This window comes from Rhea americana, unplaced genomic scaffold (assembly GCF_003343005.1).
Source record: "Rhea americana isolate MKP2758 unplaced genomic scaffold, rheAme1 scaffold_118, whole genome shotgun sequence".
NCBI classification, from domain to species: domain Eukaryota; kingdom Metazoa; phylum Chordata; class Aves; order Rheiformes; family Rheidae; genus Rhea; species Rhea americana.
In genome coordinates this window covers 1,119,535-1,146,505 of record NW_028185239.1, presented here as the reverse complement: position 1 = coordinate 1,146,505, position 26,971 = coordinate 1,119,535, and the positions used below count along the sequence as shown (strand labels likewise).

Genomic DNA, 26,971 nt, shown 5'->3' with positions numbered 1-26,971 from the left:
ACTTTAATGGTAAGAGCTATTTAGTTATGTACTGGTTTCCCCAGGAGAGTGCCAGAAGTGTTTCCTCTATCCTTGAAATCACATTGGTTCAATCTCTCAAATGCAGTGGCTGTAACGCTCTTCTTTTGACTCCTCAGCAGATGCACTAAATAACTAAGAGTCTTTTCAACTTTAATTTGAACTTATTCTTCATTTTCAATAATTTAACCAGCCACAGGCAAAAAGACATCCTATCACAGCACTGCTGACGAATTTTCCAGGCCATAGTCAGCCCAGATAACTGATCAGTTTAGAAATGATGCTGAAATAGCTGTTTACATTGGCAGTAGACAGCACTAGAAAGAATGGCAGCAAATTAGTATTAACAATCAAACCTTCTGTCCTTTTTTCTTTTTACAAAACAGCTTTATTAGGAAAAGACAGTGAATGTAATAATATATCATTCCTCTAACAGCAGCTCAATTAGACTAAAGCTGAAACTCTTTTCTTCCATTTCTTATTGCTAAACTTGCCCATATGTGGGAGGAGGAGATCAGCTGTAACAAATCAGACAATTAACTTAGCTGCTAGAAAACAAGACTGTGAATCACTTTCTGTGATATTAATGTACTATTTTTAGAAGTGTCATATATACTGGCAAAAGAACATAAAATCTTAGAATAAATACAAATTTGAGGGTAGGATGGAGGAATTTTGTAGTTCATAAATTACAAACCACCCACAAGAAGTTTTGTAGGTTCTTTGTTTTAGTGAACTCTGTAAGTACTATGCAAGAGCTATGGAGCTATGCAAGAGCTTAGGAAAAAGAGGTAAAAGAAGGTGACACTGCAAGACAGAAATGAGAAGTGCTAAAAGTTTATGAGAAAAAAAAATATGAAAATAGAAAATATCAATTGTTGTCAACAGTTTTGCTAAGCTATACTGAAAAATGTAACCTTCCTCCTGCCATGAGAGAAGTTTCTTTTCATAAAAATTCTACTTCTTGCGGGATAGGAAGGAGCTTTTTAATTCTCATTTTTTTGCCCAGCTCCAACACGTAAGCATACAGTATCAACTAGAATGAAGAATCTTTTTGAAAGGTTCACCTCAGCTTTTCCAAACTAGCACTAATGAAAGGAGACATTTAAAGTATATAGAGCGTTGTATATATGCATTCATAAATAAATACTCAAAACAAGTTTTCTTTTTTTCTAACACTTAGGAGAGTGGTTTGCTTAAAGAATACATTCTTGTATAAAATGACAGCTGTTTTTAATCATCAGAGCRACCTGAATGGTAAGCTGAGGATGTTTTCTGTACAGCAAGTCACGGACTAACACCAAAACAACAACAAAAGTGAAAGACCCAGCATGCTAAAATGTAAACCAAAAACTAGAAGAAAGATGGAAAATCTGCTTGTATGTATAGCTTCTATGAATAATTCTAATGTCTGGTGAAATCCTGGCCCAGTCAACCGGCACTATTCAACTCTTTTTCTGCAAACCCAGTACACCAAAAATTGAGTTTTTATTTCTCCAGCTAGAGATTTTCCCAAGAATCTTTCACGGTACACTTAAATTAGTGTTTTAGTTCAGATCAGGAAAATGATTTTCAAAAAAATCTCGTGGTCATCCCTACTTACAGCACTTTGGTTCACATTTCAGAGAGATATCAGAGCATGCAGATTGGACTGCTTCTGGATGACATCAATCTAAAAGACGCCCTGCAGGAGCCAATCTGGTGTGCTAAAATTACTAAAGGTTACTAAGCCTGTAGAGCTAGTCTGAGTTTAAAACTTCCCAAAACATACAGTGTGGATGTCAGATTCTTGGTATCAATTGTTTCACTCTACAGACCCACTCCTATTACATCATACTACTTACAAATGTAGATACAGCCCTTGAGAGCTGGTAAGCCAAGGTAATCTGTCCATATACTGCTCTCTTCTTCCTAGCTAAGAAAGGTAACATCCTGTGTAACTCTAATCACGTAAGCAACTCAGCCCTCTCTTAGATGCTTGATGTGGCAGAGACAGACATTCCCACACAGTAGCAGTTCAACAAATCCAGATAAAAAATGGCAGATGTAAAAAGGACTAAGACCTTGAATTTTTTCTTCCAGTTTTTGCTTGGTCAACATATAATTTTATTCATTATCAATTTCTAGTAGAGGAATTCAAGAGTGTAAGACCATAAAGCTCAAACAACTATATAACATTCACTTATATGCAATCAGCATTTCTGGTAATGACAGCCTCTGCTTCTCAGAATTTGTAACCTGCTTGCAAGTAGTGGTCAGAATATGACCTTTTCTCCACTTGCCAAAATCTCTGATTAAAGAGGCCTAAAATTTGTAACTGAAAGAGAGAAAAAAAAAATAAAACAGTGGCAATATGTCACAACAGTTTTTAATAACAGAAGAGTTTGAACTTTGCAGATCTAATTCATTTTACCTTTGATACCTTTGACTTAAAAGACCAATAGGGAATTGACCTTTTTTTCAGACTTATTCTTTTCAATCTAGACATTCTGATTTTTGTTATGAGTCAAGGACCAAGAAATTCACCATGAGTGACACAGCCTTATGTTGCCATGTCCCTTGGCTCCAAATCTCCTTGCCACAATCCATTAGTAATTCAAAAACTGTGACAGTTTGGGATATAATTTTAGAATATATTTAAAGCAAAAGAGAGAGATTCCATCTGAATAGAAAAAAKTTTTCTTCCTGAGAAGCACAAAGAAAATCTGCTGTGGAACGGGCTTCAAAAGCAAAAAGGCATTGTACAAGTAGAATAAAAAGAGAATAAAATGTATGTACAGCTGCTAGACATAGCATGCTGATTCACGTATTTTTCAGGACTGTGTTGCTTCTTAAAATGCATTAAACAAAATATGAAAATTGAAGTTTTTCAAAGCTGACTCTGGTGTTCTTAGTCACACAATTCTCCTAAAAATGAAATCTGTACAAGTTGTGAGGTTGAATCTCCCAGTCAAGTCTGAAAACCTCAACCTAAGGGAGACAAGCATCAACTGCAGGAATGATATTCAAAAGTTAAAAGCACTGAGTTTTGACACAATAGAGATACAATACAGTGAACTTCAGAGGTTTATGACTGTGGTGGTATTCAAATGGAAGAAGCATAAATAATCCAAGCTTGAAAATATAAGACATATTAGAAGGTAGAGAGCTTAACCACGAGTGTTGATTTTGAACTCAAATTTTGAAGAGGAAAAAAAAAGTTTTTTCCTTTGTTTTTTGTAAATAAGTTGCCTTCCAAGTTGATAAGTGACCTTACCGAGTAAGCGGTTTTATATTATGACAATGAGGTGGTTGTGAACTCAGTGTTACAGGATGGGAAGAAGGAACTTTGTATTCATCATCATCATCTGTATGGTCTCTTGATTTATCAGTGAGTGAATTTGCTACAGGAACAGGGCACCTATGGAGATGTGAAAAAGATCAGCTTTAGTTTAATTATTACAGAATCTCYTTTAGCCTAAATGTCCTTAAAATACATATCTACATATAAGGAAACAAAAAAACCCATGTCAAACTAAAAATTCTATGGTTACTGGCTTTTCTCTCGTTTTAAGAAAGCACAACATAGCAGAGAATTGCAAAGAATTAGACTGCAAAACAAATACTTAAATGGCTTTAATCTGCTTGCATTTATCAAAAGAACAAAATAAAAATTAATTCAGAACAAAGAATATTTAGCAGGGCTCAGGGAGGGAGTGGCCAGTCATCCTTTCAGTGAAACTTTGTTCCAGCCATACCATTATTGAACTTCAAAAATTTGCCTATAATTTTAAAGTATTTATACTTTGAACTGGAATTGTCATCTTAAACACTAACTCATATTTCTTTCGGAAGCAGCAGAAGCTGAGGAATGAGGTAGAATATACCATTTCCATTTACAGGTAACAAGTTTGAACACTGCTGGATCTGACTTTTTTTAAAAAAAACTAAAACTCCTACTGTCTGATTTTCTGCTGCACGAGCTTACATAAAATGTTAGGCAAAAACTTCATTTTAGAGAGCACTGTATGCTGAAAGTGATTCTGTTATATTTCAACAAGATCAGCATTTTATCTTTTGCCCTTTTAAAGATATAACTAGCTAGATTATAGGTCTGGCGATCTATATGCGCTCTTTTATACATACAGCTCCTCCATCTGTAGTGATTACAATGATACATTCAAACAAATAAGAAGCTCACCAAACATTCAAAATGCAAAAGGTTACATTAAGGGCTTAATTCACTTCCATCACACATGAAAACCACAAATGTCTGATTCTTCAACTAGCTGTACACCAACAGCAGTGAGTGTATGACTTCAGAAATTATGTGGATATTAACGTATGCAGTAAATAGTACATTTATTCTTTGCCACAAAAAAAGCCAACAGCTTAAGGACCTATAAAAAAGATATGCAATGCATTCATGATCATTTTGATGTATGGCTTGATAGTATGGCTAATGGCCCCTGCACTGAACTACATAGCTCTTTACAAGAGGGATCTACTTAATATGTCATTTAGGGAAGCTGTTAAGGACTACAGGGAAACCTAAGAAGAGAATGGACATAACTTCTCTTTTGGTGATCTGATTAGCTTGATCATAAGGTAAAAGCTGAACTGACAGACTAAGCCTATCTCCTTTTTTTTTCAACACAAACAGCACTGAYACATAACACATTTCTTAATGGAAAAATGTTTATTTTTCACGATTTACATTAGATGATGTCACAGGACTTCAGAATGCCCAGGTACTGCGTGAACAGTAGTGAATAACTGTAGCCACCATGAGTACTAGGGGGTCAGTAAATAAAAAAAAAAAAAAAAAAAAAAGAAGAAGAAGAAGAAAGATAAAAAAGATGACAGAGAAAGAAAGAGGTATATAGAAGGCAGAGGGGTGGATGTGCTGCTTTTGTTTGAACATAATCGAAGTCCAGAGCTCCCTAGGTATTTTAAACTTCTCAGACACTCTTTCCTGCAATCAGTAATATACTTCTAACTTAAAAGAACAATCTTGTGAAAGATGGGAATCCAATTTCTTTTGTAAAGATCTACTAACTGAAGACAAGGTTGAAAGAAGATTTATGTCACTGAACTGTAAATTGTATTGCAGTTTTCAGCCACCTTCTGTAGAGGGAGCAAAAGGCCTTTTGTAAATACAGCAATGCAGCTTGAAATTGCTTTTTCCATTTTTGATTTCTATTCCTATTTTAATAGACAAGAGTTTTGTGTCACTGCTGTATGGTCATTTAAAGAAAAGGTAAAAATGTAACAGGACAGTAAGAATTCTGTAGAATGTAAGATTTCTTTTAAAAATGAAAAACTCAACTGTTCAGTAGAATTCTCAAGTAAAAAGTTCAAAGGCCCACATAGCATAAATGTTCTCATTTTCGTGGATGGGTAGGCATCCTTATCTGGCAATCTAGGATGTTCCGAACATTTTATATATAAAATATACAAATTATTTTTTTAACATAAATTTAGTTATTGGCTTTTGCAAATGGCAATGTTTGAGATATACATCCCTAGATCAGAAATACCCAATATTGACCAATGTGGAGGCCAATTCTGTAATCTCATTTGAAACCCTCTCCAAAGGCCACAATTGGAAAAAAAATCCCCCTATGATATACATTTACACAAATTATACGTAACAGAATGTAGAGTCTGCTCCAAAGTTGTGCAGTAGGCCCTCTCTGAAGTTGGTTATAGCAGCAATTTTGATTCTTGAAATACTGGCAATTAAGGTACTTAAGGAAATTTACAGTATAAAATTGAGTTCGGGTGACAGTGTACAATCGTCAGGTGACAATCAAGTACAACATTGTGAGATTCATTTACCAATAACTGCTTATTGTTAGCTAGAAACAAAAAAAATTTAGGAGACTCAGCTAGTTCATACCTCTGCTTATCTCGTATTTCCTCAGTAACCACAAGAACCTAGAGCACTCTGTTCACAGAACACCAGTATGTGTATGCCAAAATCTATTTCCCAGCATCACTGCACTACTAAGGAATCATTACTGATTTGGAGTTAGCAGAGGCGTAGGTTTTAAGCCTGCCTCTGCTTCTGAGTGCTATGTAGCCTTAGACAAGTCCTTCAGACTAGTAAAGTCTCTCTTTCTCCATCTTTGATGGAGAATTTGCCATATTGTATATATTGCAAGACTAGTATTTGAAAAGGGCTTTCCATTGGTAAAGCATTAGATATTTTACAGTACTACCATATAGATAATACCCTCCGAAAGAGTCATAACTTTTCCTACACGTGCATCATATATTTTACTATCATCTTGTAATCCATAGTTTTAAAAAATCATATTAGTCTTCCAATTTACACTCCACTTGTAATGAAATTGGACTCCAAATATCCTTTTCATTGTTAAGTCTATCCCATTTTTCACAATTATTGAAATTTTTTCAAGATCAAATTGTGTTTGATTAAACCTTTGTTCTACTGTAACAGTGTCAGTCTAYTGGTCTACAAAAAAAAATCTAATAAAATAAAGAGATAAACATTTCACAGTTATTCGTAATTAAAAAGATGAATATGTCATTATAATGTTAGGTATGAAAGACACATTTGTTCATCAAGTCAGGAAAATCTTCAGTAATTATGCTCTTAAAAACTTTATTACTCTACATTTTTAGAAGATTTGTGTACAGAGAAGTACAGAACTGAATGGCACACTGTATTATARTATTCACTAGTTTCTCTTCCTTACTCCTTAACTGGCAGTGTTTTAAAATTGGAAGTCAGAATTATATTCTGGTAAGAGATGCCTTAGTATTTTCTGACTTGCTGAGCAGAAGCTAGATGTCAATCTCCCTTATTTACCAGAGAAGAGATTCACTCTGAGCATCAAGGGCAAAAGGCAAAACAGGCAAAGCTTTAAAATTGTCAAGCGTTTTTTGTCAAGTCACTTCAAGTCCAACTAAGTTGTAATCCAGAAATTCTGAGAAAACAATATCTCACAATTATTTAGAGGTATTTCAAGGAAAAGTCCCCCTGGTAACCTGACTCACAGAGCTTGGACACTATGAACTTGCAGTCCACATACATCAGTGTTTTAGTCTGGATTACGACTGTACTTTTGGAGTGAATCTCTTCAATGTCCTTGCTTACTGTGCTTTGGTTTGCACTGAGGAGTGCACAGCTTGGATTCTTTTCAGATTAAACTAAAGCACAAGTTATACCCAAGCATGCATTTACTATGTTCCAGTTGCTAAAGACAGTTCAAATTCATGGGACTAGACTATACCTAGTTCAGCCCCTGCACCCATAACATGTTCAGTGCAGACATCAGGTCCTTACTACCAACTCTTCTGTCTTACATACCATCTCCTGTTGCACGGTAGTATTTGCTAATGTAGTCAAAAGCCTTAATCTTACAAGGCCTGAATGTAGCTCTGTTTTAGCAAAATAAGTGTAAAATTAGATGTATCACATGATCAAGAAGATGTCAACTGCTCCATGTCTGGCAATTGGCCTTATGTGTGCTCTTCTCTTAATACTTAAAGTATTTGAAGTAGTTTGCCCTCATTCACAGAGGGGTACTCAATTTTCTGTGCATCACAGGGCAAGCTTGCACACAAGGAGAGTCACCACAGGATGGCCGACACATCCCAACAAGCCCGCCTATTAGGCCATTAGCTAAGTTCAGGTTACTGCTTTCAGTGAACACTGCATGGTGTTTATTGTACCTTGATTCTTGAATACACTTGTAAAATCTGAATAAAATACAGGATTTTCATGAAGAAGAATGTTTTGGCATTTCAACAATATGAAAAATAAAAATAAGAATCTTCCCCTCTTCATAACTCTATAATTTAATTTGGAACATCAAAATGTTTAGTCTCTCCAGAGTTATTGCTGTCTCTTTCTGACTGACATGGAGTGGAGCATTCATGAGCTGAATGTATCATGGTAGGAATAAGCAAGCCAAAGAATACAATCTATAGAAGGGAATGAATAAATGAGATATCTAAACTATGACTCTTCTGAGACCCTTGCATCAGTCAGGTTACATCTCAACATTCGACTACAAAAACGTCTGGCTAATGTCCTAACTAATTTCTGAACTGTAAGTAATATGGAAAATTTCAACTCAGCTCTTGATTCTACCTGAATATGCTTCTGAATGAAACAGTCACTACTCCACTGCACCTTTACTCTAGCACTTTGGGAGAGGAAAAAGCAACATATTAATGAAATGCTGAGATATACTTGCCTTCAATGTTACCTTTACCTCAATAACAATGAAATGGATGCTAAAGATATGGCAAAATTACATCCTAATGAGAATATACTCAAGGTTAGTACATACAGACTGCACCAATATTTTATTTAACAGCAAGAATCACAGAGTACATTGGAAAGAAATTGTAGGATGTCATCAAACATTATGATAGCCTCTGATTTCCTAAAAGACTCCAAAAACAACTGACAAAGGAATTTATAATACCTTCAATTTTTCCTTTTTAAAAAAATCTTCTTCTGATAAAAAAAAAAATCCTCTGGGATTCAGAGTCCAAATAATACTTGTTATCCAGAGCAACACGTCAGTAACAAATAAACAGTCACACTACTGGAAGACCAGGAGTAGTCAGCAGCTTGAAACAACAAAATTTTCTAAAACACATTCATGAATTTAGGGAAGTTGACTGCATTTAAAATGGATACATTTTTTTAAAGCTATGACAAACAAAAATCTCGGCCTGACGCCTGCATAAAGCTCCATGTGCAGAAAGTCCAGAAAGCATTTAATGACAGAATGTGCAAACATACAAATCATGCTCTTTAATTCTCGTACTCTCCCTAGAATCTCTCATCTCCTGTAATGCATAGTTCTGACCCTGCTTCTTCAGTAGTAGTAGAAGCAGAAATGGAGAGCATCTGTTCCTGCTGCCAAATCCCTATGAGCAGTATCTGCCACAACTCATTCTCTTTTGCTATAAAATGTAATACTTTAAATTAACATTAAAACTGCTCCCACTTAATACAATTTACATTCTCTTTGTAAAAACACATTAAAGTTCATGGAAAATCAATTATCAAATGATATTAGTTCATTTTCTTTCTTGTTCCTTTTTCCTTTTAGTACTAGAGAATTTCTTTTACAGATATTTATTTTACAGATAAAGTTAACTTACTTTATACTAGAGATGACAGAGGCAGCTGGAAGAGGGGGTGAAAGCCGTGGAGGGACATCATATTCTTGATTTACCAGATGACCATTTGAAAATACCTAAAAATCACAGAAATGTTACTGGGGTCTCTCCTCTCTATCATCACAGATGTTCATTAAACAGATATTACAAAGTAAACTTTGAGGAAGCTGTAAGTAAATGACTCCCTAAGAATTCACACAATAGAGCTATACTCCAAAAYGGCTCTTTGGACACGTGTTTCAGCTCATCCCAACTGGGATTTGTACAACACATTAGCTTAAACCTTCACTAAAAGAGGTAATTTTTTATCACAGTTAGARGGACTGCTCAGTTACAGCTGAACTGCTTGGAGGAAACTTAAGATTTCAAGACTGCAAACTGATAAAAGTGAGAGAGGTGAAGCACAGCATGCAAAAGACAGGTACAGAATATTAATGCTTTTAAAAACTGCTTTTTAAAAACTGCAGTAGAGTACCTGCCACGGAATCCATCCCCTATCTGCAGGACTGTCTTCCTGATTTGCTCTCACCAATAGCAAAAGATTATATTATGATTGAAGTATGAGTCGGGGATGAAATTCATGTAATGTTACTCTTGTGAATGTGCATACAGCTTGAAACAATAATTCAGAGCTGTCAACTGCTCCATTTAACCAAATGGCTTAGATCTACAAACTGATGATGATAGTTCAAATAGCAATTGGTTAAAGAAATGACTAAGAAACTTCTCCAGAGTGCAATGGCACTTTACTCCTGAGTGCTTATTCTGATTTGAGAAATGCTCATTTCCCCAACTTCAATACTGGGCCAGACCACAACCAGAATGATACAGTTGAAGATATAAACCTTGTATCCCTTTTAAAAAAAATCAAATATTATAAAAACTATTGCATTTTAAACAAGAGTCTAGCTGAAAGTAAAACTTTGGTGCTCTGCCTCAATTCTGATAAAATGATATTCTAATTATAAACAGTTTCATGAACTTCTTAAACACTTTTCTTCAAATGCATCAGTGTTTAAGAGTAAATACAGTGGTTTTAAAGCATTCTACATAGCCCATGGGCATGAAAATTTTTAGATGAGACCTATAAATAAAATCTCAAAGCTGAATGTTTCAGTTAATTTCAAATATTTCTTGTATGTCACAGTATTTTGCCAGATGTATCAGGCAATGAAATGTAAAATCAATTACACTGTTTGCAATCTTTCTGCAAATAAAAGACACAGAAAAAGCCATTTTTTCCTACATAATGCTATACACCATATGCAATATCCTTGAGGGAAGTAGCTGCTCTGAAAAGATAGTCTCATCACATTCTGAGAACAGGCRTATTCACTTTGATACCAAACTTCCGATCCCACAATTTAGGGTACCTAGAAGCAATGAAAAAAGCTGTAGAGAAACACCTTTTCCCAATTCAAAATGCAGTATTTTTCACCTATTTAAAAACCAAAGAGTTGTTAAAATGGCAGCTGGAAAATTTCAATTCAGTCATTTTAAGTACTTGATTTTAAGTGCTCGCAGAATTCTGTTTCATGCTATTGAAGTCATCTCTAGTGGAGAGTTTCCACAGTCCCTTTATTCTTTCAAAACCATCCGCCTTTTCAAAGTCGTTCTTTAATCACTCAAATATGAGTGATTCAAATACTTTATATTTGTTTAAGTTCAAATGAACTTAAATGTTCCAATACTACAAAACATACCACAGGGTTTTTGCTTTCTTTTTTCCCTTTTAAAATTACCAAAGAATTAGTAGACATAGCTCTTTTTAAACAAAAATATCTTCTCGTAAGTTTTAGAAAGAAAAAGAAGATATAAAGATATTTTAATGAAAAAAATGTAATTGAAAACTGAGAACAAAAAAAGCAGTTTAGTTTAAACAGATTGTATGATTCACACTTTTCCAGTCGTATATATAGTAACAAAAGGCCAAAGGCCAAGTCATCTTAACCTACAAAGCTTTATAATTAAGAAAAAATGGGATACACACTTTGTCCAATTCTGAAATTACATTTAGATTAATAATAAGAGAAAATGGCAGAACCGCGCATTACTAATGTGGATATAAGATTGGTTGCTCTTGAAAGAATTTTCAACATTTAAATTTCTAGTGTCATTTCACAAATAAACTGCAGCAGTCTTACAGAACTACAGAATTAGAAATTCCTTACTATACCGATTCTTTTTATACAGGCATGTACTCTTGGCAAATGAGATTCTCCATGAACTTTAAATACCCTTATATCAGAAAGCTCTTAGCCGATGTTGGAATACAACAAGCGTTACAGCACACAAAGATGCATCTGAAATTGACTCTGCTCTGGGACAAGTATTCACACAGTTCTCTACCTTTGCTTGTCTGGCAAAAGGCACAAAATGTGAAACTGATAGGGCTTGACGTGAAACCTGTTCTCATGCACAAAGGGTAGARAGGCAGGACATGTTTCATCAGTGAAAGCGGCTCCCCTACGATAGTACAGAAGCTTGTACAGTTCCACAACACAGTACGTCAAGGCAAACCATCAGAACTCGCATCATCTGTGGCTCCCAAAGCTCTTCCTCTTGGTTCTTTGCATGGATTATTCAGAGCTCTTCTCTGCCTGTCCCACCAAACATTCTCCTTAGTTTCTTTACCTGTCAGCAGTGGTGTGAGTCTACCTCTGATTTCAGCTGTGTGGGTTACAGGAGTTGGTGCATTTCTAGCTCTCAATCTTCCAACTCTTCAAGTTATTCTCTCAAGCCAAAAGGCATTAGTTGCTTTCCTGCTCCATCGTCATCTCCAGAATTACAGCACTGTTACCATGAATTTAGAAAACCAATCTTCTGCTTTCTGCCAGCTACAGCTTACATTTTGGCTCAAACAAAAACTTTTCTTTCTACTGCCCCTCCATCTTTCATCCTCCCCCCCCCCCTTTTTTTTTGTCTGGAGGATTTCTCATCATGTCCCAGATAGCAGCCTCTTTAAGGCTCAAGGTACTCCCATAGTAGTTTTTCTGTCTGTTCTTTCAGTAAGGCTCATACCTGTTCCATATTCCTCTCTCTGCTCATTAAGCTCACAGTCCTTCCACTGTTCTAATCAGATCCAGATAAGATGCATAAACTGAATTATGGAAAAACTATAATGTAACCTACAAGCTCACAAGTTATAGAATTTATTAAAAGAAAAATGAAAACACACAAAAAGAGCAGTAAAACACGTAAGCAGTGCTTCAAACACAAACTGGCAAATGGAGGCCTAGAAGTCGGAAATCTGACTGAGACAATGCAGGAAACAGGAAACGCAGGAAACTCCTCTGTCTTGTCTATCACTGCTTTTTGTGAAAGCTATCACCATAACGCCAACATTCCTCTAATATGACAGTTTGGGCTTCCTGGAAATTTTAACCATTATCTCCACTGATTTTGGCAATAGGGATGCCTCATGCTTGACAGCATAGGTACCAGCAATCAAGAGGTTAATCTTTTAGGCTTTATTTGAAAGTCCATATTCAGTGAAAGTTTATCTTACATGAAAGAATTTTTGTTGCCCAAAGGCCAAATTGCCCAAATTCTGCCTTCAGAGATGCATGCAACTCAATAGTGATCCATGGGTGCACCTGAAGACAAGGGCTGGCCCTTAGGGAAGAGAAATTCTGTTATTTTGAAATGTCTGTAAATAACCCCACATCAAACTGCAAAGGACAAGATTTACGATTTTATCAGAGCAAGAGAATTAAAACCCCAGTGAAAACAGAAAAGGATAGCAAGAATCTCTGTACTCAAATCTGCATCTAACCATCTATTTCCCTGGTCTACAGGCAGTCTTGTTTCTTACTGTTCTCAGAAATGATGGCTAGCAATAGAGTAAGCATGTGTGATTTCTTTTATGAAATTTTAAGAAAGTGACAGGTTGCTAAAGCTGAAGCACAATCCATACCTTAAAAGTCATGCTGGATTTAATTTCCTGTTAAAATTTCAGTAAATCAGTAGAGATAGCTAGTATAATTTCATTACTTTTTGTTCTCCCTGTCTGGTAATCTTTTGATTGTAAAACAGCATAGCTCTGAGCATAGCTCTCTGTGGTCAAAAAAAAAAGCAGTAGATAGATGTTTTAATTTCCAGCAGTTGCCAGTACTTCATGTATATCTCATGGTTGAGCTTTTTTCCTTGCCTTTTTCCCACTCTTTTTTTCCCTCTCTCTCTACACCTTCATGTCTCCTGCCTACTTATTCACCATTTTCTACTCCCTTCTCTCTTCTATATTCTCAAAGCACGGCARGTGAGATGTACTGGCATAAAAGAAAAACTATCCATCTTGCATGACTTTTTCTCCCTCTTCCTACCTTGTGGTCCTGTAACAATTTTTTTCATTGAAGGTGAAGCATGTCTCAGCCTCTCTATACATCAGCAATGTAGTATGACATACAGGACATATTTTGACAAGTACAAGGAAGATATATAATGTTAGTATAAAATTTTCTTTCAAGAAGGTTAGGATCAGCAAACCCATAATCGAGCGTTTGCTTACTTCTAAATTTGGAGGCAGAACTGAGATATCTGCCACTGATTTTATTGCTCTTATTTAATAACCTGACTCTTGTCAGGTTTTACAAAGGAGGAAAAAAAACAGCTAAAGAAATGCGTATTATTGTAAACAACTGAAAAACAGAAGTGTAGATACAAGAGGATTGCAACACTAATTTCCTCAATAAAGTTTATAGTACTGATGATAATATCAAAAAAAGCAATGTAACATTGGGGCTGCACATTGAGCTCTTTGAGGATGCTGCCAATGTAGTCAGTAATAAAYGCATACAATAAACTATTCTATAATTAACTTGGCTTTGGATGTATTGGTTGGCTCTGTTTCTTACGGTCAAGGCAGGTTAGATACTTTCCATTAGATTACACTGAACATGATAACTGATTTAATGCTCTTTTAAAAATACTGTTTTACTGATGAACAAGACAACCTAATCATTACAACATTTAACTATTTTTTGCAATAATACACACAACAGAGTTGACAATTTAAGTATATTTGTATATATCACCTTACACATTACATAATTCATAGATTGAAGGGGTTAACAAGCCATTACCATACCTGTGACAGCGGCAACTGGAATATCTCTCATCCCATCAATAAATGTATAAACAATTTTGGCACGAGACACCTCTAAAGCGGATTTGAGATGCTACATAATTGAAGTTATCATCATGCACCAACCCTATGCATTTGCTAGAATATAGCAAATCTAGAATTTTCTCTTCAAGTCATTTTTTTTGAAGGCTTCATGTTAAAATTATATTGTAGGTTAGCCCCTGATGTACCACTGCTTTACAAACTGCAGTATTTAATTAGTTCTTCTGTTATTTATGACCAGCATATTCTTAAAAGGAAAGTTTCAGAAAAAGCCGATCAACGCTTACCAATACAAAAGAGTACTTTAGCCAATGCATGACAAGGCTGGATTAGAACATCATCTTAGCCTTCAGCACGTATCTTACCTTGGCACTTTCTGCAGGCAGTTCGTGACGTCTGTGTTTTCTCATAAATCCAGTCTCAGAACTTAAGCGGTTATGCCTTCCATTTATGTTTGAAACTGCCGTCAGTCCTGGTTTGGGGGAAGCATCACTCCCTATTCGACATCCGACTAACTGACTTGTCCCAAACACATCTCTGGGGCACCAGCCTTCAAGGGGCATTGGCTGGTCTCTGGAAGGCACACTTTCTGGATGATGCAGATGTCTGCTTAGCCTGTTGTCTGGTGGAATTGGAGGGGGTCTTTCCGGGGGAGGCGGTGGAGGATCTCTCAAGGGAGGTGGAGGTGCTGGCAAAGGTTTGTCTTGTTTCCTCACCATACAAGGAGAAGACTAAACAAAACAGTAAGTTTTTAAAAATTATTACTTATAGGCATACATATCTCTCTCATGACCAAGTATGGCTTTATATTTTCTGAACAAGATATTTTCAAGGCATCAGAAAAGAACTTCCATTAGGTTAAGCATTAGGCTTGTTTTGTGCTCAGAAGAGCTCGTGAGTACACATGCTCTCTTCAGAACGTGCACTCCATTTCTGCTGCAGCGCAAGGAATCTGAGGAAGGAAGTTGGGAGGAGGAGGAAGATAAGTATTTTGTTTTCACTGATGTAACTAGGGATGACTCCATTCTCTACATGCTACACGTTGTTAGAATGCCAAATATGTTTGAATTGCAGTTCAGTTTTTCAAGTAACATGCTTGGTATTCATTTATGTTTACAACAAGCTCATCTGTAAACAATCTTTGCCAGAGTGCTTCCTTTTTCAGAATGTAACTGAGTCATAAATGGTGAAATATTCTGGAAAATTGTGTGTACTATAACTTGTTTTTCAGCTTTTTAGTAATCAGAAATACACATAGATATTTACAAAGCTTCTAAGAGCGCTCATCTGAGAGAAAAACAAAGTACTCTCATTGCAAGGGAATTACTAACAGCAGTTTACAAAACTATGCTCAAGTCATCCTAGGTTTTCAGGAGATGTTTTTCTCCTCCATCAGTTATCCTAATAAATACTAGGAAGATTCTCTTCATTGTAAAATGTTATTTTCATGGCTCTGCCTTCATAATATTACCACTTCAAGACAGTGAATCCACAAAATTTTTGAAGCAAAAATGATATTTGGTCTCACTTCACAGGTTAACCCTCTATGCATTTTTAGTGCAGCCTCTTTACACATTACTTACATTGAAAAGTGAGTTATTCTATCTGCAGACCTATTAACATAAATAGGACAGTATATTATATTAAAAAATTATAATTCGATTTCTAGTCAAGAAAAACAGTTATTCTGACTGTCAAGGCTGCAACAAAAACAGTTGGGTCCAAATTTCTTTCTTTTAATTGTYCTCCACTGTAGAAAGAGAGAACAGATTTTTGACTACACGAAAAAATCTTGGCAGATATCTTTTTTTAAAAAATAGGAAATTAGATCCTTGTCACTCCTCACCTTACTTCTCTTGCACCCCCAGAAATATTTTACTTTTGCTTTCAGTAAAAACTTCATGGAAAAAGGAGAGTGTTGTCCAATTAACTTTAGTTAAAAAAATTTAAGCAACACTGGTGGTATTTCTGATTTTCTATTTAGCCATGAACATTGTATATTATAAAATATACTTATTTTACATTATACATATAAAATATACAAATGTAATGGATGTGCCAAATGGTTAGCATATATGTGCCAAATGGTTAGCATATATTCTCAGTGTTGTAATTTTCCTTCTATAATAATAAACAGTGAGAGAAGATTGATAAGGAAACAAACATTCATTAAATATCTATTTTTCCTCTAAATTTTATACAACTAGATTTTTTTTTAAGTGGATTTTCAAGCTTAAAGGTAAAAATTTGGCAAAATAGAGTACTTAATACTGCATTATTTTCAATCTACAGGTTTCTATTTATGCTGTCAAAATGCAATTTGAATTCCTAAACAAAAATAAAAATTCAAATCTAATTCACCCTCCCTATCTAACAATTGCAACAAAATGATCAACTTATACCAGAAAATAACATAGTATTTGTTTTCCCTCATCTTTATCCACTTAAAAAAAATAGGTAACTCTTTAGCATCATTTGTTTCACGGAACATAGCATATAATTTATTAGCTACAGTCATTACTTTCCCTGAAACCTGAGTCCTAATACACAACACCTGAAAGTTTGAAAGCAGTGTGTCTGCACATATTTCTCTTGCCAGGATACTGTGGAAATGAGCATGAATTGTCATTAGTGAACAGCATGTAATTTTAATGAGATAATTACGTTTAAAACTACTTTTAGGAAACTTTCATTTCTATTTATTTTTGTGAATCAGGTTTTCTTAGATAGGGATGATCCTTTACAGAAATGTCAAACTGTTATCTTTAAAATTCTGAGCATAACTAAGTGCAATATAACCATCAGACTAACAGAGGTCACATGTGACCAACAAATTTAACTATAATCAGGTGGCTATGCAAAGGGACAGGCGCTGGCCAAAGCYAACTGAAGGAGATGAGAGTCTTCAGAGGACTTAATATTGATCTAATCTACAGTTCTTCTAAGCTATGAGACATTTTGATCTTTTGGCCAGAACTTCTGAAAAAGAAAATGCAAAATTTCTTACTAGTCAATTTTCCAAAATAAATAAGCAAGTATGATTTTTCAGATAAAAAGAAATACAGCTCAGCCTGATTTACCTTTGGTGATCCAGTTGGGCTGGCACATGGTGATCGTGCTACTCCCTTCTGAATAAGATCCAGACGAGGAGGTACAGGTGGAAGACTAAGATGTGGGATTTGCAGGGGGTCTGGAAGTGGTTTTCTTCTCTGTGCAAGTGGAGAAGATCCTGGAGACGTCACTGGTGAATTCTGTCTCTCATTGCACTTCAAGACGGAAAAAAATTATTATAATTTACCTGATCATTAATTAAACAACCTTCATTCCATAATAACTAAAACATTTGGTACTTGTCAGGTATTTGTGCAGAGTCATTTATCATAATGAATACCCCGCTAGTCTTAATTACTAGGTAATATAAGTATTCAGCTTATAGGTACTGAAAAAAAGGAGCATACAGGTCATTCTACCTGAAAATTAACTAAGATCCATATTAACTCATGATGAAAATAAACAAACTATTTGGAATATGCATTCTTCTAAAAAAAAATCAAGTCATCTACACTGCTGCAGTAAAGGAAATGATCACAAAATATTTAAAAAGTTTTCTGTACTCTAGTACCCTTATTCTTAAAAACTTTTCAGCAATAGAGAATACTCAATCTAAAATTTTGTATTTTTTTAATGCTGGAGCCCTGTGATATCCTCTGTTTATCACAGCSCACTTCCAAATTATACTTCAGAAAATTGAATGTATGTGGCTTCTGAAAACTTACTAATCAAAATCATCTTCAAGTCAGCAAGTTTCAAAGTAGTTCCTTTCCCCTTTCATTTGAGATGATTTACAAAAATTATTTTACAACTGCATTCATTTTACCATTTCAGCAAATATTAAACTAATGACACACACACACACATATTTAACATCAAGTGACAAATGATGATTTATTTTCTTGACTTGTCCTTTCAAGTCCACAGGCACAATGGCTGTGTTGACTAGTTCTCATTTAAAAGATCATTTTAAATATTTAAATGTAAAATATAAGTTGTAAAACAATCAGAACCAAAATCAATCATCAATCCAGGCTACACTCATTTTTGCAACCTGTTCCTGAACCTTGTCTGGTTCAGTTTTAACAAACAGTTGACTTATTTAAATAAATGAGTTAAAGGTACATCTGCAAACCCACTGTGTTTGTATCACTGCACTGTAGGTAAAACTTGGCATTTATGCTATTCTGAGCTTTCCTGGGCAATAGACTGAATAGCTGGAAGACAATCACACCAAGTACCAGCCTCAGACCACCTGGGCACTAAGGCATTCTAAAATCTCACCATATAGCCTGGTTATAGAGGCAAACCACCTGCTACCATTCTAAATCAAGCATATAAAAATGCTAACAAAAATTAATACTCCCATATCTAGGATAAATCACATCAATAAAACCTTTTACCACTTTTAAATGTTTTGGTTTATCACAAATATTGTACATGCTGTAATAACGATAGGGACTGGATCAGTATAATAAAGTTACATACTTTCTTCATCAAGTTAGGCTGCTATTCAAGGAAGTTCTTGAGCAAGGTAAACAAAAAAGCAACATTACTTTTCTTTACATATGGCGAATATATGAAAGAATTTGATCAGGTTACTGAAAACTTCATAAGCTCAAAGGCAGATGCAGGAAAAGGATCTAGTATCCCAATTCCATATACAACACTTCATACTAAATCTAGTTTAATATTCTACTCTGTACAATTGGAACTGCTACTAGACCTCCCTCAGAAATAGAAGCCACCACAGTATTATTGCAAGAAGCAAGGAGAAGTAGTAGTAAGGAGGTGCTTAGGGCACTCATGTATGAGCTAGAAGGCTCAGGCTCAATTCCACGGCCAAAGAGATTGCCATCTGGTAAATCTGTAAATTCAGTGTCATGACTACACATTCAATTCAATTTCAATAGATCTGCGAGCAATTCAGATGTCATGCTCTTCACGGCTACCAGACCCTAGATCTCCACCTTTGCAATGGAGAAGTGGTCACAAGGTACATATTAAGTGGTCTGAAGATGGCTGTTAATTTTTGTTTCCTTTAACTGGTGAAATGGACACACACATCCCTAACCCCGCCTGGAAGACTGTGAGGACAGACACAGTAATGAGTGTGAGGTGCTCAGTTTCTCCGGACATTACAGATATGGAACTAATTGAATAAGTAGGTTATATATGTATTTTACAAGCATGTCTGAGCAACCATAATTATAAAGTGATTATATACTGAATGGCAATTCCTTTTACTTAATAGAAAGCATCTACCAGCTGAGTAATATAATAAACACTGTATCATTTAACAACATCAGTTTTCAAAGTACAGTTATACACCTCACCAAGTGTTTCTAAAAGACAAGAGACATATAATATACTATAGTCAACACCTTGCTTTCAGCATCAGATAGAAAATAAATTTATTCCACAAACCTGCCATAGAACCAAATAAGCAAGTCTGCATCACCAATAAAATATAATTGTTTAAAATTAAATGACAGTGCTTTAGTAAGTCTTTAAATTATATGGTGTTATGTAACATGCCGTGTCTCAGTCAGCAGTGAACTGTTCCAAAAGAACTAAGAAATAATCCTATATGTAATGGAGGTTGGAAACTAAGAGTAATACAAATACTAAATACTGAAAATAAGAGTATGGGGCAGGAAAGATTGTTGAGAATTTTACATGTTCAAATTGTTGCACCACTGCATTAATTAACCTGACTTCCTGAGGGAGCAACTTGACAGAGTCACAAATGTTACACTGCCTGTAGCTATGTGAACCCCTAGCTAATCTGAACAACATTTTGCTGACAGCATTTTCAGAACATCCACCACTTTTACCTATTGGTTTACCTAATACAATCTTCTCTTACACAGATCTGCTCTGAAGAATCACTTTGCAAAAGGATACGCTCTTTCTTCAATGGGGCCCTGCTAAAAATGGAGATTAACTTACACAACAAACTCTCAGTTCCACGTATATTTGGTAGTTAGCTATTTCTACCAACTCTATTCCCTGCATAGTAAACCACATCTACCAAAATAAAATGGAAACTGGAAGTTTCCATTAAGAGTGTGAAAGGACTTCAATGTAAACTTGTATTAATTTATTGTTTCAGAATAGCAAAATACTTCAGTGTCCCTTGAACTACCACAGCCTACAGCCATAATACTATCATTATATGCTGTAGTCCCAAACGATGTCAGGAAGAGAACTGGTGATAGCCAGTTCTCTAAATAATAACTTAGGAGTGGGGAGGTGGGGGGGGGGGGAACCAACAGCTGATAAGAAAAGCAGTTACTGTCCCCTAGAAAGAAACAGAATCCATGTCACTGCCCGGTGCTGGAGAGAGGATGCTTTGCTGAGAGAATCTTAAAATTGTGGATCCTCATTTACACCTACTGATACTAAAAATAAACAACAACAACAGAAAAACCTCTCTACAGTAGCAAACAAGCTTTCTTCAGCAATCAGTATCAGATTTCTATCATACTCCTTACCCCATCCTAACTGTTTAGCTACATCATTGTTTCGTGTTTGTTGACAGCTACACCAACAAGATGGCTGTACTTCATGCAGACACAGGAGCATTAATAGATTTGTACTTATTAACTTCTCTTCTCGTATGGAGTATCATCTCTCAGAAAACACACTTCCCCGGAGGTCTAAGTGACTTAATGTTTTTTTGTTTGTCACCTACTAGAGATTTCTCTGAATTTGCTGTTCAATAGAAATAAAGAAGCAACGAGAGTAGCATAGTAATAAATAAATAAATAAATAAAACAAGCAAGCGATTAAGACAAACTAATACAAATGAACCAGCAGTGACAGAAGACAGATCTTCAGCAGATAAAGGAGCTCTGTTGCAACACAACCTGTGCAATAAAAATGTAATTAAGGAGAAGAACAGAGACTCCTTTGCAACAACACGGATATCATCTGGTTGGCGTGAATGTTGCCAAGGGAAAAGCAGCTGCGACCTATTTTACAATTGTACTGCAGAGCAGACCACAGTTGTGTTATTTAATCAGACATATTTATTACTGGCAAATACCGGTATCAGACTGCCCCTAGTGGTTCTGAACTTGCCTGAAGCAAGGCTGCTTCTGATATGAATTACAGCTTCTAGGGAAGCTTTCCGTGATGGAAGTATTAGCATTTGGGTTATCAAATCTACTGTTTTAAATGCCTTTCTGCCAGATAGGCATATATTAAAAACATACTGAACAAAAACCCTAAACAAGTGACTGATGCAGGAGTATTATCTTGACTGCTAGTGTGCTGCTGGAGCTAACTCAACAATTTACAGATTGCATAACGAGACCTTCAAGAAGATCCAAGCAGACTTACACCAGAAGTAGATTTTTCATATGATATTCCCAAATAGTCCCCTGAAGTTTCATTAAATTAGCTTTAGATATAATTAGATAAGAGTAACTCGCAATTCATTTATTTCTTGTTAAGGCAAGTTGCAACATAGGCAGATTAGTACCAGCCGGACTTAAGTTTTTGTGGATGAAGATATAAAGTAACATCACTTAACACTGATGGCTGCAAACGTGTTTTGCATAGCTAAGTAGGTCTGTTCTTTGATCTTTCATCTATTGAACCAACAAAATGTATGTGAAGCCAGGGACTGGAGTCAGCCTAAGGCTGTGAGAGCCAGCACAAAGATGACTGCCTATGGCATCAGTAGGATGCGTTCTAACCAAGAGAGGCACACTGTCTCCCAGCATTTATATCTCTTTTTCCAAGTACTGTAAACTAAGTAGTTAAAGACTCTCCAGTTGTGAGGAATGATTTTAATAAACACCTATAAAACAAGTGTACCATTAAGAAATAATTGACATAGGAGTGTCAATGAGTGAGCATAAGAATTTATGGACAGGGGAAATGCCAGGATACATATTTGAAGGTTTTTTTCAGGTGCTTCCATATTTTGTATGATGAAAGTTGAAACTCTATTATTATGTAGTATATGCCTTTCTCAGAACAATCATTACCACAAAAAAGATTTGAAAACTAGAAAGGGTTCTCTCTATTCTGAGAAACAAAGTCTTTTATCATGATTTGTTAAGTCCATACAAACTCATCCTCTGGAAAAAAACAAGTCATGAGAAGCCGTGGCTTTCAGTTTTGCTGACCTCTTCTAAATATTTTAAAGTCAACAGTGTGATTCAAAGTCAGTTTTGTTGTGCTTGGACAACTATGAAATTAATTTCAAAGAATCAGTAACTCCATGGACAGGTTACTTTTCATGTAGTTTCAGAAGGAAATGTCCTTAGAGAATGTGAACTTACTTTAAACTACTGAAAACTTCATGGTCTCCTACACTGTTAGGGCTTCCCTCCATGGTCTGATGCAATAATAATGTTTTATTTGGATTATACTGTTATCTTAGCATCTATAAATTCAAAATTTTTTGGTCTTAACAAGAACTCCTGCACTATGTACTTTTCTTGTTTTCCTTCTTTCTAGCTTGATACAGTTGACTTAGATCTTGAGCAAGACAGAGTGACAGATCACTTAATTCACTTGGACAATGGAGTATTAAAGACTACAGAGTAATACAAATAGTCTACTGGAGACTCAAAATGCCTTCTTCAAAAAAATGAAAGAAATGCTCCCTTTTAAAAATGTTTGCCTGAACCTATAATCTGCACATTTTTAAGGCAAATTTCGGAGAGCAAACTTTAGCCTCTTCAGGGACCTACGTGGAGGAATCCCATGGGTTAGGGCCCTAAAAGGAAGGGGAATCCAAAACAGCTGGTTAACATTCAAGCATCACTTCCTCAAAGCTCAAGATCACTGCATTCCTATGAGTAAGCAGTCAGGCAAAGGGGGCAGGAGATCTGCTCCTAGCAAAACTGAGACAGAAGGAAGTACACAGAATGTCAAAAAAGGGATAGGTGACTTGGGAGGAATATAGCAACATTGTCAGAGGACATTGCAGAGATGCAACGAAGAAGGCCAAGGCCTATCTGAGTTAAATCTGGCAAGGGGTGTCAAAGACAACAAGAAGGGCTTCTTCAAATACATCAGTAGCAAAAGAAAGACTAGGGAAAATGTGGGCCTGCTGCTGAATGCGGTGGGTGTCCTGGTGATGAAGGATATATAGAAGGTAGAGTTACTGAATGCCTTCTTTRCTTCAGTCTTTACTGCTAAGGGCAGCCCTCAGGAATCCCAGAGCCTGAAGACAAGAGAGAAAGTCTGGAGAAAGGAACACTTCCCCTTGGTCGAGGAGAATCAGGTTAGAGATCATTTAGGCAAACCTGACATCCACAAATCTACAGGCCCCAATGGGATGCACCCATGAGTGTTGAGCGAACTGGTGGATATTATCACTAGGCCACTCTCCATCATCTTTGAAAGGTCTTGGAGAACTGGAGAGGTGCCTGAGGACTGGAATAAAGCCAATGCCACACCAGCCCTCAAAAAGGACAAGGAAGAGGACCCTGGCAACTAAAGGCTAGTCAGCCTCACCTCCATCCCTGGGAAGATGATGGAACAGCTCATTCTAGATGTCATCTCTAAGCATGTGGAGGAAAAGAAGGTGATCAGGAGTAGCTGGCATGGTTCCACCAAGGGGAAATCATGCTCAACCAATCTGATGGCCTTCTATGATGGAATGACTGGCTGGGTAGATGAGGGGAGAGCAGTGGATGTTGTTTATCTTGACTTCAGTAAGGCTTTTGGCACTATCTTCCTGTAATGTCCTCATAGGCTCAGCAAGTGTGGGTTAGACGAGAGGGCAGTGAGGTGGATTGAGAACTGGCTGAAAGGCAGAGGGTTGTCATCAGTGGTGCAGAGTCTAGTTGGAGGCCTGTAGCTAGTGGTGCCCCCCAAGGGTCAGGACTGGGACCAGTCTTGTTCAACTTAGTCATCAATGACCTTAATGAAGGGATAGTGTGCCTCCCTCAGCAAGTTTGCTGATGATACAAAACTGGGAGGGGTGGCTGATACACCAGAATGCTGTGCTGCCACTTAGCAGCAACCTGGACAGCCTGGAGAGATGAGCAGAGAGGAACCTCATGAAGTTCAAAAAAGGCAAATGCAGGGTCCTGCACCTAGGTAGGAATAATCTCAGGCACCAGTACAGCTTGGGGGTTGACCTCCTAGAAAGCAGCTCTGCAGAGAAGGACCTGGGAATTCTGGCAGACAAGTTAACTGTTAGACACCAATGTGCCCTTGTGGCCAGGAAGGCCAATGGTCTCCTGGGGTGCACTGGGAAGAATGTTGCCAGCAGGTGGAGGGGGGTGATCCTGCCCCTCTACTCAGCCCTGAGGAGGCCTCATCTCAAGTACTGTGTCCAGTTCTGGGCTCCCCAGGACAAGAGAGACATGGAGCTACTGGAGAGAGCCCAGCGTAGGGCTACGAGGATGATGAGAGGGCTGGAGAGTCTGCCCTAGGAGGAAAGGCTGTGAGGGCTGAGCCTGTTTAGCCTGGGGAAGAGAAGATTGAGGGGGGATCTTATCAATGTGCATAAATACCTTAAGGGAAGGTATCAAGGGGATGGGACCAGACTCTTCTCAGTGGTGCCCAGCAACAGGACAAGAGGCAACAGGCACAAACCGAACCACAGAAAGTTCCACCTGAATGGGAGGAGGAATTTCTTCACTGTGAGAGTGACAGAGCACTGGAAGAGGTTGCCCAGGAGTCTCCCTCTCTGGCGATATTCAAAACCCGCCTGGACACAACCCTGTCTAACATGCTCTAGATGACCCTGCTTGAGCAGGGGAGTTGGACTAGATGATCTGCAGAGGTCCCTTCCAATCTCAAGCATTCTGTGATTCTGTGATATTTCATGACCCACATGAGGACAGCAAAGGTTGGTTACAAGAAACAATACAGAGCTGAGAGTACGGACAATTCAAATAAYAACTGCATTAGCTGATCTGATACCATGGGGTTAGAAATTTCTCAGCAATGAGACACCAAGTTCTGGCACCACTCCTCATCTTGTTTCATAAAGAAATATCTGAAGACAATTTGAAATTTAAGAAAAGCTGCTTGATAAGGCAGATATACTAACTGCAGTACATTTATCTGAAGCCTCTGTTACAGCTGATCTGTTGCTGATCACTCATACACAACACCTGGCAAGAATGATTCATTTTTCTTAAAGTTGATCCATTTACTCATTCCATTAAAGAATGAATAAGTAGGTTTGTGATTATTCTTTTCTTTAAAGCAATCTGAATATGAGGTCCATCTGGGATTCAATCTAGACACCTCTGCCTATTCATTAATAGGCTTCAGAGATGGAGTAGAAAATGGAGAGTGGGTATTTTTATATTCAACTCGTATTCATTCATCTGCCCAAGAAATTAAGGCTCTTTGCTCCCCAAATGCCCTCTTGCAATTAGATTTTAGGAAATAAACAGCAGGTTTATCTTTCCAATCTGCATAAAAAGGTAATTCATACTGATACAGCATGGGATAACACATAGTTATAGCTTCTTTAAATGCTAATGACAACTGAAAAAAGTTTTTCAGCTTTTCAGTTTGTCAAAAAGAGCTCACTTCAAAACCCACACCAGTGCTTTAATCAATGATAGATATGACTATCTGTGCTTCCATAAGGCAGAATAAAATTAACTTGCTGCAACTATTCTTTGCATTATGAACATATTTCAAGTGTAAGTCCCACAAGGTAACGAAACTTAGTAGTAACAGTTTAGAAACATTTCAKCAGGAGTCCTCCACAGGGCTTTCAGCAAAATAGAGTTTTATTCAAATGTTCCAGCAACACAGCTTGAAGCCCTAAAGGCATTTTCAGTGAGAAGTTCATGTCCCTGGAACCTTCTTCTTCCAGTAAGTCCAACATCCTAAATTACTGCTAATCAGATATGCCACAAGAAAATTTTCTCAGTACTATCACATAGTCTAGCCAGATGATTTGAGACAAAATCGGTTCACTCAGTTTTCAAGGATGAAGCTGCATGTTGAGGAAATATATGAAAATCTTCACAATAAATAAGAAGTAACCGACAAATATGTTCTTTGAGATTACAAAATACCAGCAGCACTGGGCTGGTTGCAAGAACTACCTGATCATATCTGTCATCTCATCTCCAGTGTTTCAAAAAAATCAAATGACTATGCAACACAGCCATCATGCAGTACCATATTAACAATATTAACAAGAAATAAACACTGAGAAGGGGGAAAATGCTATGTAATCACAGATGTCACATGAAAAAAAAAAAGTGCATCTTACAGAAGGCTCTAAAGAAATTCTGTTTAACAGGAAAAAATAAATAATGATTAAAAGACACAGGCCAGTCTGAAGAGGATATTGCTAATAGAAGTGTTTGTAAACATATTTCACAAGGATGGCATGATTAAGTGCATCATTCTATATGCACTGGTAACACTTCCAAGAAGGCAAGGGCAAGCCAAAAATCACCAAATGACTTGATAATTCAACAGTTGCAAATAAAGAATTAAAAGAGTAAACAAAAATTGAAAAATTGTGTTCCTAAACTTCAGGGATAAAAATACTAACAGGTGTCTTTCATTGAACTATGAAACATCATAACAACAGCAAGAATCAAAGTACTCAAAAGCAGCTGATGGATGCTGAAGACACTTCTTATAGTAAACCCTACTGTTCCTTCCTTTGATAAA

The 26,971-nt window shown here is 36.7% G+C and overlaps 1 protein-coding gene across 3 annotated transcripts in view; it reads right to left on the bottom strand.

The window, feature by feature from the left end:
* The window catches only part of CBLB (Cbl proto-oncogene B), a 142,094-nt gene that overhangs the window by 15,377 nt on the left and 99,746 nt on the right, over positions 1-26,971 (bottom strand). For all 3 annotated transcript variants that reach the window (XM_085319146.1, XM_085319154.1, XM_085319161.1), the window contains exons 11-14: positions 17,374-17,559; positions 14,659-15,024; positions 9,151-9,245; positions 3,275-3,418 (exon numbers count right to left, since the gene is read on the bottom strand). In XM_085319146.1, coding sequence (XP_085175272.1) covers positions 3,275-3,418; positions 9,151-9,245; positions 14,659-15,024; positions 17,374-17,559 — 791 coding nt within the window. The remainder of the gene's footprint in view (positions 1-3,274; positions 3,419-9,150; positions 9,246-14,658; positions 15,025-17,373; positions 17,560-26,971) is intronic.